The sequence below is a fragment of the Schistocerca gregaria genome, chromosome 8, assembly GCF_023897955.1.
Source record: "Schistocerca gregaria isolate iqSchGreg1 chromosome 8, iqSchGreg1.2, whole genome shotgun sequence".
Classification (NCBI taxonomy): Eukaryota; Metazoa; Arthropoda; class Insecta; order Orthoptera; family Acrididae; genus Schistocerca; species Schistocerca gregaria.
Window position 1 is genome coordinate 505,817,036 of NC_064927.1, and position 15,015 is coordinate 505,832,050.

The 15,015-nt window shown below is 45.9% G+C and overlaps 1 protein-coding gene across 18 annotated transcripts in view; it reads left to right on the forward strand.

Annotated features, from left to right (window-relative positions):
* Window positions 1-15,015, forward strand: part of LOC126284515 (mucin-17-like) — a 321,811-nt gene that overhangs the window by 72,707 nt on the left and 234,089 nt on the right. For all 18 annotated transcript variants that reach the window (XM_049983502.1, XM_049983491.1, XM_049983495.1 and 15 more), the window contains exons 2-3: window positions 3,019-3,293; window positions 10,919-10,975. In XM_049983502.1, coding sequence (XP_049839459.1) covers window positions 3,019-3,293; window positions 10,919-10,975 — 332 coding nt within the window. The remainder of the gene's footprint in view (window positions 1-3,018; window positions 3,294-10,918; window positions 10,976-15,015) is intronic.

Genomic DNA, 15,015 nt, shown 5'->3' on the forward strand with positions numbered 1-15,015 from the left:
ACACTCCTGCAAATGGAAAAAAGAACACATTGACACCGGTGTGTCAGACCCACCATACTTGCTCCGGACACTGCAAGAGGGCTCTACAAGCAATGATCACACGCACGACACAGCGGACACACCAGGAACCGCGGTGTTGGCCGTCGAATGGCGCTAGCTGCGCAGCATTTGTGCACCGCCGCCGTCAGTGTCAGCCAGTTTGCCGTGGCATACGGAAATCCATCGCAGTCTTTAACACTGGTAGCATGCCGCGACAGCGTGGACGTGAACCGTACGTGCAGTTGACGGACTTTGAGCGAGGGCGTATAGTGGGCATGCGGGAGGCCGGGTGGACGTACCGCCGAATTGCTCAACACGTGGGGCGTGAGGTCTCCACAGTACATCGATGTTGTCGCCAGTGGTCGCCGGAAGGTGCACGTGCCCGTCGACCTGGGACCGGACCGCAGCGACGCACGGATGCACGCCAAGACCGTAGGATCCTACGCAGTGCCGTTGAGGATCGCACCGCCACTTCCCAGCAAATTAGGGACACTGTTGCTCCTGGGATATCGGCGAGGACCATTCGCAACCGTCTCCATGAAGCTGGGCTACGGTCCCGCACACCGTTAGACCGTCTTCCGCTCACGCCCTAACATCGTGCAGCCCGGCTCCAGTGGTGTCGCGACAGGCGTGAATGGAGGGACGAATGGAGACGTGTCGTCTTCAGCGATGAGAGTCGCTTCTGCCTTGGTGCCAATGATGCTCGTATGCGTGTTTGGCGCCGTGCAGGTGAGCGCCACAATCAGGACTGCATACGACCGAGGCACACAAGGCCAACACCCGGCATCATGGTGTGGGGAGCGATCTCCTACACTGGCCGTACACCTCTGGTGATCGTCGAGGGGACACTGAATAGTGCACGGTACATCCAAACCTTCATCGAACCCATCGTTCTACCATTCCTAGACCGGCAAGGGAACTTGCTGTTCCAACAGGACAATGCACGTCCGCATGTATCCCGTGCCACCCAACGTGCTCTAGAAGGTGTAAGTCAACTACCCTGGCCAGCAAGATCTCCGGATCTGTCCCCCATCGAGCATGATTGGGACTGGATGAAGCGTCGTCTCACGCGGTCTGCACGTCCAGCACGAACGCTGGTCCAACTGAGGCGCCAGGTGGAAATGGCATGGCAAGCCGTTCCACAGGACTACATCCAGCACCTCTACGATCGTCTCCATGGGAGAATAGCAGCCTGCATTGCTGCGAAAGGTGGATATACACTGTACTAGTTCCGACATTGTGCATACTCTGTTGCCTGTGTCTATGTGCCTGTGGTTCTGTCAGTGTGATCATGTGATGTATCTGACCCCAGGAATGTGTCAATGAAGTTTCCCCTTCCTGGGACGATGAATTCACGGTGTTCTTATTTCAATTTCCAGGAGTGTATTTAGGACAAATTTCATTAAGGAATAAATATACTGAGAGGCAGTAGTTAGTATACCCAGTTCTTTGAAGAGGTTTCTACAAGACGTCCGTTAGTTTACTCCACAAATAATACTATTACACGCTTTTGGACTCTGAAAACTTTTGTTTGACTTGAAGAGTTACCCCAAAATATTATACCATATGACATTATAGAATGAAAGTAGGCAAAGTATGCAAGCTTTTTCACTTGTATGTCGCCTATGTCTGCTAACACTCTAATTACAAATACAGATTTGTTAAGGCATTTCTGTAGTTCTGTGGTGTGCTCCTCCCAACTGAATTTATTATCAAGTTGTAATCCCAGGAATTTAAGACTGTCAACCTCTTCTATCTGCTGTTCTTCGTACTTTATGCATATGCTGGGTGGAAACCTCTTACAGGTTCTGAATTGCATATGGTGAGTCTTTTCAAAGTTTAATGTCAGTGAGTTGGCTTTAAACCATTTATTAATATCCATGAAAATATCATTAGCAGATCTTTCTAGAACTACGCTCGATATACTATTTATTGCAATACTCGTGTCATCTGCAAACAAAACGAACTCTGCTTCTGGCAGTGTAACTGATGAGAGATCATTAATGTACACAAGAAAAAGCAATGGCCCTAAGATGGATCCTTGTGGGACACCACATGTAATTTCTTCCCATTCTGACGCGTCTGGAAACGTCATCCAACGACACTACAGAGGGTCGCAGTTATAGGTGACGGAGTCTGCTCGTGTAAGTATACACAGATTGATTCTCTGATGATGTTACAAATTTTCAGGGATGATGGAGAACGGTAAATGTATCATTTTGAGATAAAGGACCCTGATCTGGGAACGAACAAGCTGAAAATCGTTCTGGCCCCTCTGAAATGTACCGGTACTGTTGTTGATAAGACTGTAGGGCAGGCAACTTTCAGAGTTGGTAGTATAGATAAAACCAAGGAAAGAAGCGTCCATTAAATACGGGCTCTGATATGTATACCTTAAGGGCTATGCAGTTGTTCAATTGAGGAGAAGTTGTCCACAGTAGTGAGGATAGACAAGTGCTTATAGGTCTTCAGGTGTTGATTTTAGAGCCCATGCTTACCGAACATTTTTTCTTGTTTTGGTCCATACTACCATCTCTGAAAGTTACCTACCCTATAATCTTAGCAACAACAGTATCTGTAGATGTATTTCACTGTCTTAAAACTTTCGACTCGTTCCTTTTCAGGCCAGGGTCCACTGCCTCAGATTAATACATTTACCCTTCTCCATCGTTCCTGAAAGTACATAACAACATCACGGTACCTCCCTGTATATGTGTACATACTGTACATATACAGGAGCCAGCCCTGTAGCTTCTATTCTCTATAGCATCGTTGGATGACGTTTCCCTGCACGAGTTCCTATCCTCATTTTGTTCCTCAAGACAGTTTCTGCGTCCCCTACGTTTGTCGGTGTACTTTTGAAACACCCTGTATATTTGGAGCAACGAGACGGCATTTTATGGTGGCAGCGCGTAACTGCTGGGCATAGGACAGTCGATACTGAGGAACTCACCTGGCACTGTTTTCTGACTGTTGCAGCCAACTGCGACCTGCTGTTTGAGGGCGACCCAGTCTCCAGCTCCAGCTGGAATAGCGCCCTCAATGCGTCCAGATACGTAGGCGACCTCATGGACACCACGGAAGCCCAAGTAGAGTATCTGGTGCTCACCACGAAGGAGGTGACCGCCTTCGCTGTCGACAGCCCGTCCGACTACATCGATGTGGTTTTCGATGAGGCCGCCAGCACGCTGAAACTCGTCGTCAACGAGGAGTTCGCCAGTTATGAACAGCAAATGATCTCTGCATCAGATCCGGTAATTCGCAGTGTGCTGTTGACTTTCAGAGCCTGGAAGTCGAAGAATTTACATCATAAAAGAATGGAAAGCAACATCCTTTTACCACCAAAACCCATTATACAAAAGCGCCTACTTCAGTTATCCGAAGGACGCTTTCCCTGGTCGATATTTGATTAAAAGATTAGCGCAAGATATCTACTCCCTGAAATCAAGTCGACTGTGTGAATAAAATATATACTTCCTCTTCAGTATTTGTCCCGTCCTTGGCAGGGCCTATTACCAGGGTACTCACCCCCCCGTGATTTGACTTCCACCTTGTAGCCATAGTCATAAGTTACTCTAAGTGAGAAAAGTCGTATGTTTTTATACAGCAGAGTTAAACAAGGTGTACCAGAACTCCACCGACAAACCTCAGGGATCGCAGTTGAAAGGTGACAGCAGTACGTGGAGCTGGGAGTGGTAAGGTAATGGGCTGCAGAAAGTAAAGTCATTACAGAACAAATTTTGTTTTATTTACCACTGGTGTCCGCAAAGGAAATTTGACACAACTGAAAAAAATGAAAAAAAAAACAGCTTCCAAGTAAATCTTAATACAGATTTTTTTTAAAAATTCATTAGCAAGCGAAAATCAGTTACAACTACACAATTCAACCAATATCCAAACAAAATTTACTACTACTGAGACCAGCTACGGAAGCAGTCTCCCAGGAATTCCGACGATATTTAATTATAAGATAATTTCCAAGCTTAACAAGCTTCAATGACTGAAACTAGTAAAAAAATTACAGTCTGTTTCTCTGCAGTAAGGCCGCTGATTCGCATATCCATCCGAGTCAGCTTTTTACTGGTGACTGCGTGTCTTAAAAATTACGAAAGCACACCACGCTACCCTGCCTTTTTAATACAAAACAAACAGAGCAGATTTAAACAAACACCAAATACAAAATTACGCAAAACGGTATACACCATAGAACATTAAACTCACGCCGAAAGTAATATTGCCGGTTAAGCAACACTCGGCACGCCACTGATGAGCAGGGGACGCCTACTCGTCATCTCCGAATTCGTCCAAATTCGTGGTACTCGTAGGGCGTGGAAGTGCCCCAAGTGGCAACTCCAGACGGCCCAGCGGTTAGGAAATAAAAGGAACTTCGATACGCGTCTATCACCATGTGCACCTTGTCAATTGTCCCTGTGATACTGTGTTTGACTCAGCAGTACCCGGTACGGTAGCTCAGCGCGTTCGGTCAGAGTGGTATCTGCCCCCTGTAATAAAAAAAAAAAAAAAAAAAAAAAAACGAATGAACGGATCATCAATGAACTGGAACTAGTGTCAGAAGACGTCCGACCCGAACAAATGCAACGAACAACAACGAACAAAATGAAATAAACAAAAAAAAGCGGTAAGAGATCGGATTTCGCATTGAAAGGGTCGCAGGTTCGACTCCACCAAGTGGCAAATATTTTTGTGCTCGTTGGCAACTCGAAGCCGGAGTTCCCACTTCACGCGAGTCGTTCCCGTACAGGGGAGAACATTTTAACTGAAAGTCACTGTCTGGAACCGGCGGATAAACACAGTATTGCAGTGCCTGTGTTGTTCAGAGGAACGATGCAATGTTCCCTCAGACACGTCTGCAGGTCCCAAGGAACAGGTGTTGCCGTGACTACAGCATGTATGAAAAAAATGAAGCGCATTCGTAGTTGCGAATGCAAACGACCATCAGTTGCACACTATGTGATCAAAAGTATCCGGACACCTGGATGAAAATTACTTACAAGCTCGTGGCGCCCTCCATCGGTAGTGCGGGAACTCAGTACGGTGTTGGCCCACCCTTAGCCTTGATGACAGCTTACACTCTCGCAGGCATACGTTCAGTCAGGTTTCTTGGGGAATGGCAGCCCATTCTTCATGGTGTGCTGCGCTGAGGAGAGGTATTCATGTCGGTCAGTGAAGCCTGGCACGGAGTCGGCGTTCCAAAACATCCCAAAGGTGTTCTGTATGATTCAGGTCAGGACTCTGTGCAGGCCAGTCCATTACAGGGATGTTACTGTCGTGTAACCACTCCGCCACAGGCCGTGCGTTATGAACTGGGGCTCGATCGTGTTGAAAGATGCCATCGCCATCTCCGAATTGCCTTTCAATAGTGGGAAGCGGGAAGGTCCTTAAAATATCAATGTAGGCGTGTGCTGTGACAGTGCCACGCAAAACGAGGGGCGCAAGCCCCTTCGTGAAAAATACGCCCACACCGTAACACCACCGCCTCCGAAGTTTATTGTTGGCACTACACACGCTGGCAGATGACGTACACCGGGCATTCGCCATACCCACACCCTGCCATCGGATCGCCACATTGTGTACCGTGATTCGTCACTCCACACAACGCTTTTCCATTGTTCAGTCGTCCAATGTTTACGTTCCTTACACAGAGCGTGGCGTCGTTTGACATTTACCGGCGTGATGTGCGGCTTATGAAGAGCCGCTCGAGCATGAAATCCGAGTTTTCTCACCTCCCGCCTAACTGTCATAGCACTTGTAGTGGATCCTGATGCAGTTCGGAATTCCTGTTTGACGATCTGGATAGATGTCTGCCTGTTACACATTACGACCCTCTTCAACTGTCGGCGGTGGTCACCAGACGAGGTCGGCCTGTACGCTTTTGTGCCGTACGTGTCTCTTCGCGTTCCCACTTCACTATCACATCGGAAACAGTGGGCTTAGCGATGTTTAGGCTTGTGGAAAGCTCGCGTACGGACGTATGACACAACTGACACCCGATCACCTGACCACGTTCGAAGTCTGTGAGTTCCGCTGAGTGCCCTAGTCTGCTCTCTCGCGATGTCTAATGACTACTGAGGTCAGTGGTATGGAGTACCTGGCAGCAGGTGACAACACAATGCACCTGATATGAAAAAGATACGTTTTTCGGGGTGTCCGAATACTTTTGATCACGCAGTGTGTAAGGGAATGACAACAACGGAAACTTGTACGTGCATGCACATCGGAAGGGACGTTGCATCGTTCCCCTTGACAACACAGGCCCTGCAATATTGTACTTATCTGCCGACACAAGGCAGCAGCTTTCAGTTAAAATGTCCTTCCCTGTCCGGATACTGCGAGTACATGATGTGCGTACGACGGCAGCAGCGACGATATATGGGAGTTCTCGTCTGGCCATGAGTCACGCCCGGGTAGCCAAAGCCGCTAAATCGACCGCCAGCGCAAAGCGGGAGACCTGGGTTCGTGTCCCATTCCGGTACAAATTCGCACTGTCGTCATTCCCTTATACAGCTGCCTGAAACTGCGAATGCATTCCACGTGATTCAATGCGGCTCTAGTCGCTGCAGTGCCTCTTCCTCCGGGTATGCACACAAAGGAGCATCGCATTCCTCTGGTCAACACAGGCAGTTCAGTACCGCCAGTGAGAAGGTCTCTGAACGCAGTCGGAAGATTCTGAACGCAGTCGTAACCCATCGACATGAGCAGGTGCACATCTGAGTAGTAAGGACCAAAAGGAGGGAAAAAAGGTTCTAATAAACATGGGCTCTACGACGCACACGTTCACAACTATGAACACCTGTTCGTCTTCGATGCTGTGAAACACATCTGTTCTACTGCAAGCTCTTTACATATTTTGGAAGGACGTAATATAGACCAAAACAAAACAAAAAAATAATGGAGAGTAAACATTGGTCTAAGATACATATCCTGAGATACTTTCATGAAATGGTGGCCAGCAGCTCTTATATATTTGAAAAATGTCATATTACCGCCTCGAGCCGCTGGTAAAATTATTTATACAAGCAGTTTCAGTCATCTAACAATCATCAGATACCTTATACCAAATAAAACAAGTAACATTACAGGATTAAACAGTCGCGAATCTGTTAGCTGATGTAAATGTTATAACACACATGTAATGGAATGTCCCCCATTAACATAAACGTGCTCACTAAAACCACGATAAGCAAAATGTAAAATCGTCTTCGGCAGGTGATGAAACCACGAATAATACACTGAAATTAAAACTAAACCATAATTCAGTGATGTGACTCATTACGGAAACCACATCTCATAAAGTCGCAAATGGTTCACATTTCTGTAAAGTTACCTGTTGTCATATCGTAATAAAAACTGCATCGCCAGTCTATAAAAACTGTGGTAGGAAATGTACTCAAGAATGTAACTTCTCAGGTTATGAGTCAAGTAAAGGCGTAATCTTGAAGCAAAGTTTATAAATGGTAGATACGTGTCAGGCGAAGGCATAAAAACTGCTCTTACTTTGAACATGTAGATTACTCAGAAACACGAATTTTTTTTAACAAACCTTCCCAGCAAAGAACCAAGTTAAGCTACTTATAAAGTGAACCTTAACAGAAGCCTGAAGAACTTCTTGTGACCAGTTACATCCACTCTATTAACAAATTCGTCTGCATGACTAGTGGATTTGTGTATATTTATTATGTAACATAGTGTGAGTATTGTGTAATATTTGCCTTCTCTACATCTTAAGACCGATATAAATTAATATTTCACGTTCCTTTAATTTGTGAAGGTTTGAACGCAGCTGAGTAGCATTTACCTTATGCAGTTTAGTATGCACGTATTAACATGTCTCTTACAGTATACTGGCTGATCAACACCCTCGAGGAGACTGCCACTAAGGTTTTATGAAATCTGAACGTAAAATTTCTCGTGTACAGTATGTACTCCACATTATATTTTCCTGCCATATTCCACAACTATTTCCACATTGTAGTGCCATGAGACGAAAGATATATCAAATCTGTTCTAAACGTCTTTTATGCATCTGTACATAAAATCATACACGGGGTCTGGACAAAAATTTGGGAACACCACGAGGAATGAATTCTTGAACGTAAATGAAGCCCGCAGGTTGCGCTGTTGTATTTGACCACGAACGCCATCTTTACAATATCTTCACTAAGTCGCAAGCGTCAGTCGCGCTCAGAATAGTATTCTGTGTAGTTGTGAGCTCATAATGTTGGAGCTAAGTAAATGCGAACGTGGGCCAATTATTGATGCTCTTATACACACATCAAAAATGGTTCTGCATCACCACGGTTCCCAGAACTCGTGACGACAGACGTTGACTGTGGATAATGTATCAGACACAGTCCCCTTGATTGTTTAGAGATGTCACTAAACCCGCCCAAAGATGTAAACAACCATGCATGAGCAGCGCCTGTTAGATGGAGGGTGTCTGACAGCCGATCACTTCCAGTCATTCCACTAGGAAGGAGGTTCAAAAAATATTCAAATGTGTGTGAAATCTTATGGAACTTAACTACTAAGGTCATCAGTCCCTAAGCTTACACACTACCTAACCTACATTATCCTAAGGACAAACGCACACACCCATGACCGAGGGAGGACTCGAACCTCAGCCGGAACCAGTCACACAGTCCATGACTGTAGCGCCTTAGGAAGGAGGTACAAGGCTCGTGTTGTCTGTAGTTCAACCATGCCTAGACGCCAATACCGCGCTTCGATCGCGTCTGCATTGTTACTTTGTGTCAGGAAGGGCTCTCAACGAGGGAAGTGTCCAGGCGTCTTTGAGTGAACCAAAGCGACGTTGCTCGGACGTGGGGGAGATACAGAGAGACAGGAACTGTCGATGACATGCCTCACTCAGGCCGTCCAAGGGCTACTACTGCAGTAGATGACCGATACCTACGGATTATGGCTCGGAGGTACCCTGACAGCAACGCCGCCATGTTGAATAATGCTTTTCGTGCAGCCACGGGACGTCGTGTTACGACTCAAACTATGCGCCGTAGGCTGCATCATGGGCAACTTCACTCCCGACGTCCGTGTCGAGGTCGATCTTTGCAACAACGACACCATGCAGGGCGGTACAGATGGGCCCAACAACATGCCGAATGGACGGCTCAGGATTGGCATCACGTTCTCTTCACCGATCAGTGTCGCATATGCCTTCAACCAGACAATCTTTACAGGCGTGTTTTGAGGCAACCCGGTTAGACTGAAGGGGTTAGACACACTGCCGAGCGAGTTCAGCAAGGTGGAGGTTCCCTGTTGTTTTGAGGCTGCATTATGTGTAGCCGACGTACGCCGCCGGTGCTCATGGAAGGCGCCGTAACGGCTGTACTAGAGTGGCCAGCATGTTCTCCAGGCATGAGCTCTATGGAACATGCCTGGGATAGATTGAAAAGGACTGTTTATGGACGACGTGACCCGCCAACCACTCTGAGGGATCTACGCCGAACCGCCATTGAGGAGTGGGAGAATCTGGACCTGCAGTGCCTCGAAGAACTTGTGAATAGTATGCCACGACGAGTACAAGCATGCATCAATGCAAGAGGACGTGCTACTGGGTATTAGAGTTACCGGTGTGTACAGCAATCTTGACCACCACCTCTGCGGTCTCGCTGTGTGGTGATACAACATGCACTGTATGGTTTTCGTGAGCAATAAAAAGGGCGGAAATGGTGTTTATGTTAATCTCTATTCAAATTTTCTGTGCAGGTTCTGGAACTCTCGGTACCGAGGTGACGCAAAACTTTTTTTAATGTGTGTTGTCGGCTCTTCAATAACCGTGGCAGCCCGAGCGTTTGGTGTTGGAAGAGGCGCCGTATCGAAGATTTATACCGCATACAGGGAAAGCGGAAAAGTGTATGTGGACTGATCGTGACAGATGGGTGTTTAAGCGGATTGTGACGCAAAATAAGAGGAAAATAGTTGCAAAAGTTACTTCAGAACTGGATGCCGCTCTCTTGAACCCTGCCACACCAAACCAACTCGAAGGGAGTTGCAGAAATAGGGAACTACACGTCGAACAGAAACTCTAAAACACTCATAAGTGATGCAAATTCTCACAACAGGAAAACGTGATGTCGAAGTCACAGCACCTGGACTACGGAGAAAAGCAAGAAATTCCTTTCGTTGTGTGAGTCTTGCTTCGAACTTTTCCCACTTCTTATCGAGTTTGTGTCCCAAGAGCAAAACATAGCGGGGGTTCTGTGACAATTTGTGTAGCCGTGTCGCGGTAATCCATTGATCCAAGTTTGCATTACTGACAAGGATTTTGTAAAGATTTTGGCCCATCAGATGTAGGCCCGTCCCACGGTAGGACGTTTGTCCCCCTGTGGTCACGCTGCGGTCCCAGACGGCACAACACAGGTCACGTCGCCCAGGATTGGTTTTGCGGGCACAACCGTGACTTGTCGCAACCCGCCCTGTCACCGCGGTCACATGATCAACATCATTGCTGTTTTCTTGTCTAGTTTGGAGATAAATGTGCGTGATCGGTATTCACTTTCATCATCGTTAGCTTGGCATATGTATTATTCATTCCGAGCCGATTGCAAGTTCTTCTGAATGCCAGCGTGTTTCATACACTGTATTAGGTATGGTAACGTATTGTGTTTTTGGTGTTTCCACGTTTTCGTCCAGCCCCTGTACCAGCTGCACGAGCATCAATTACATCATTAGCTTCCCGTCTTCGAATGGTAACTCTCTCTTCTTATTCTTCTGAAAACGTTTTGTCTCAGGGCGTTGTCCTTATAATTTTCAGGCGTGTGCTATGATGCCATACTCATCCCATGTGTACGGATCAAACGAATAAAGAAATTAAATCCAGTATTTGAATGTTCTGTTTCAGTCTATAATCGACATCCGCATCACGTTAACGTGCAGCGACACCAATACGGCTGGTTTTGTAAGTACTTAAGATCTCTCTTACATGTTTTTACTAAATGCTAGATATTACAAATTCTCTGGTCGCTTCTGGTTGTTACTTTTTCTTCATTTAATGTTCATTTGCTTAAGCTGCTGTATTTGCAGGGAATCAGACTATTTGTTGTTATATTTTCCGCACAACTTACTGTTGCAGTACACGTATCACTGTAATAAGTTCCACAGTCACGTGCCTATGTGATACGTGTTCTCTCAGTCAGCCACATCCATTCTGCAATATTAGTTAAGCCCTATGTTGTATAAGGGATTTTGAAATTAAACAGTTTATGAATAGCTTTGAGTTAATGGTATCTACGGTTCACGAAAAAAGATCCTATATCGATCTCAAGACCAATCAGTTAACTTGACGACACACACCATTTACAATTTTCACTCGAATTACCCATTGCTCTCTTAAATTCCGTTCGGCCACTGTAATTAAAAATGTATTGATTCGCATTGCTCAACATTAACAGCTGCAACGATGTACACTTTTGTGAGAGACATTAAGACAGATCTACGTGGTGAATACTGCGCACATAGTTGTTTTAATTTTGACATTAAGATCCATCAGTCTTCTAGTCTGTTACGTACCTGCCAATGACGAGGAAGAAATCGTGCTTCTTTGTTCCATATTGCACCCGACTCCGTACATTACAATTGTTTTGCATAGTAGTCACGCTGACGATGGTAACAGCGCTTATCGAAACCGGTCATCGGGAATAAAGTTTACTGTAGCGATCTTGGCAAACAGGTTTACCTTCTCTAATGTTTTGAAATAAATACTTTGCTCTCCTCATCGCGCCAACGACGAGCCGCGCTCCGACACGTACTTGTTCACCTCATGGGCCGATCCTTCAGACGGACTGTCTACGCGCCTTTTTTGCATGCGCCGAAAGCTCTTCTCGTCCCTTGACGGTCCAGCAGAGATGGGTGAGGGTAACATTCGATACATCGTAGGGGTATCGACATCTGAGCCCTTATGACGTGTACGTTGAAACTTTCTGTTGGTATTGTTTAAAAACGTGTGTTTATTGTTTTCCAGCTGAATTAAATGGAGTCAATGGAGATGCGAGAGTATGAAATGATCGCACTCCAAACCGTACGCGGCTTGCCTTCATACCGCGAGCTTCCAGTATTTTTATAGTCTCTCCAACGACCCCTTGTAGTCCTGTGCTACACTCTCCCCTTCTACCTCTCTTGGCACAGTAAATAACTTCAGGTGTGTGTCAGAGGTTTTTCTTCGGGTGTTTTTCCATTTCTGAGGGAGACGCCCTGGCCATTCTGATAAGGAAAAGCTCCTACCTCTTCGGATAATTACGCTTTTCTATATGACTTTGTATCTCAAGTCCCTAATATATGGGAGAAAGGCACCTACTCGTAAGAATAATGCAAAACCGAGAGAAGTAGATGAAGTTAAAACCGAATCGCCACTGCTCAGTGCTTTAGCAATGACGATTAGAAACGAAATTCGGTTAACTTTACATATTTTTATTACGTAAACTAATTCTTAATGAACAGTAGTTAGCGGAAAATTTGGAAAAATAGTTCCTCATCGGAACAAGAATAATTAAATTGAAACTGAACTTTACACTCGCTGTTACTAGCTGAAATGCACTGCAGAACTCAATTAGCCTTTCTCTTCCCTCATTTCTTGTCCCAAGCCCATATTCTCCTGTAACCTTTATTCTATTCCTTCCCTAAGAAGAGCATTCCAGTCCTCCACGACTATAATGTTTTCATCTCCCTTTACATACTGTATCCTCCTTTCAATACCCTCTTATACTTTCTCTATCTTTTCATCTTCAGCTTGCGTCGTCGGCATGTATATCTGAACTATAGTTGTCGATGTACGTTTGCTGTCGATTCTGATGGTAACCGTTTGCAGTAACACACTCTCTGCCCTACCTTCCTATTCATAACGAATCCTACTCCCGTTTTACCATTTTCCGTTGCTGTTGATATTACCCTATACTCATCTGACCAGAAATCCTTGTCTTCTTTCCATTTCATTTCACTGACCCCTGCTATGTCTAGATTGAGCCTTTCCGCTTCCCTTTTCTACATCTACATTCATACTCCGCAAGCCATCTTACGGTATGTGGCGGAGGGTACCCTGAGTACCTCTACCGGTTCTCCCTTCTATTCCAGTCTCGTATTGTTCGTGGAAAGAAGGATTGTCGGTATGCTTCTTTGTGGGCTCTAATCTCTGATTTTATCCTCATGGTCTCTTCGCGAGATATACGTAGGAGGGAGCAATATACTGCTTGACTCTTCGGTGAAGGTATGTTCTCGAAACTTTAACAAAAGCCAGTACCGAGCTACTGAGCGTTTCTCCTGCAGAGTCTTCCACTGGAGTTTATCTATCATCAAGTTTTCTAGCTTCCTTATCACGTTCAGGCTTCTGACATTCCACGCCCCGTCTTGGAAAGTTATCCTTTCATCGGTTATTCATGCTCCGTCTATATCCGTCCATAATTGCGATACTGTTTCCAGTGCCTGGATTTTGTGCACGAACGTCCCTCTCGATTGTGTCCCATAAATGTTCGACGGGATTCATGTCGGGAGATCTGGGTGGCCAAATCACTCACTCGAACTCTATAGAATGTTCTTAAAACCAGTCGCGAACAATTGTGGCCCGGTGTCATAGCGCATTGTCACCCATAAAAATTTGGAACGTGACGTCGATGGTCTCCAAGTATCCGAACAACAACCATGTCCAGTCAATGATCGGTACACTTCGACCAGAGGACCCAGCCCGTTCCATGTAGACACAGCCCACGGCGTTACGGAGCCACCATCAGGTTGCACATTGCCTAGCTGACAACTTGGATTCGCGGCTTCATGTGATCTGCACGACTCTCGAACCCTACCATCAGCTCTTGCCAACTGAAACTGGGATTCATGTGACCAGACTACCATTTCCAGTCGTCTATAGTCCAGCCGGTATGATCCGAGCCCAGGAGAGGTGCTACAGGGGCTGTAGTGCTGCTAGCAAAGGCACTCGGATCGGTCGTCTGCTGCCACAGTTCATTATTATTATGTCGTATTCTGCCTAGTGGCAGGTCCATGTCTACGTACGGAGAATTTCTGATTCCACTGTTCCCTGTCTTCAGCTTCTTCCTTCAGTCTGTTGTATCTCCTTCCATCTTTCATGTCGTCCAGATGTTGAATTCTTCTTCTTCCTCGTCCTGCGTTTCCTCTGAGTTTCCCTTCGATGACATCATGTATGAGTCCCTCGTGTCTAAGTACATGTCCAATCCAGTTGGCCTTTCTCTGAAGAATTGTACGCAGAATACTTCTCTTCTCTTCTACTCTTCGCAGTGCATCGTAATTTTTTATGCGACCTGTCCACTTGATCTTTTCCATTCTCCTCCAGCACCACATTTCAGAGCTCTCTAAGTATTTTTTCTCCTTCTTTCTCATGGTCCATGTCTCTGCTCCATACAGTGCAATGCTCCAAATGTAGGACTTTATCAGTTTCTTCCTCAATGCCAAACTCAACTTGCTGGTCAGCAGCTTTGGCCATGGTGATTCTTCCTCGTGTTTCGTTGGCGCAGTGGGCACCTTTTGCGATAAAACTTCCCAGGCACTTGAACTGATTCACATTTTCCAGTTCCCGATTGTTATATCCAAGTGTTTCTCACGTTTTGATATGCGCATCACTTTTGATTTTTCGACGTTGATTTCCATGCCGTACTTTCTTTCCGTTTGCACCAAACTGTTCATCATGTGCTGCAGGCGTCTCTGACTTTTGGCGAGCACTGCGTACTTGATGGTGTTGGTGAGACGTCCTCCTACTCTGAAGTTTGCGCATCCTTTCAGCGCTTCTCTCGCCAGCGTTTCTCCATACAGGCTGAAGAGACCTCGCGACAGACAACATCCTTGTCTCACTCCCCTTCCTATTTCTACACTGTTGGTTTCTCCATAGTTCAGTAGTACCTTTACCCTTTGTCCCAGGTACAAGTTCCTTATAAGTCCCCGACCTCTCCAGTTGATTTTTATTTCCTTAAGGACGTTCAT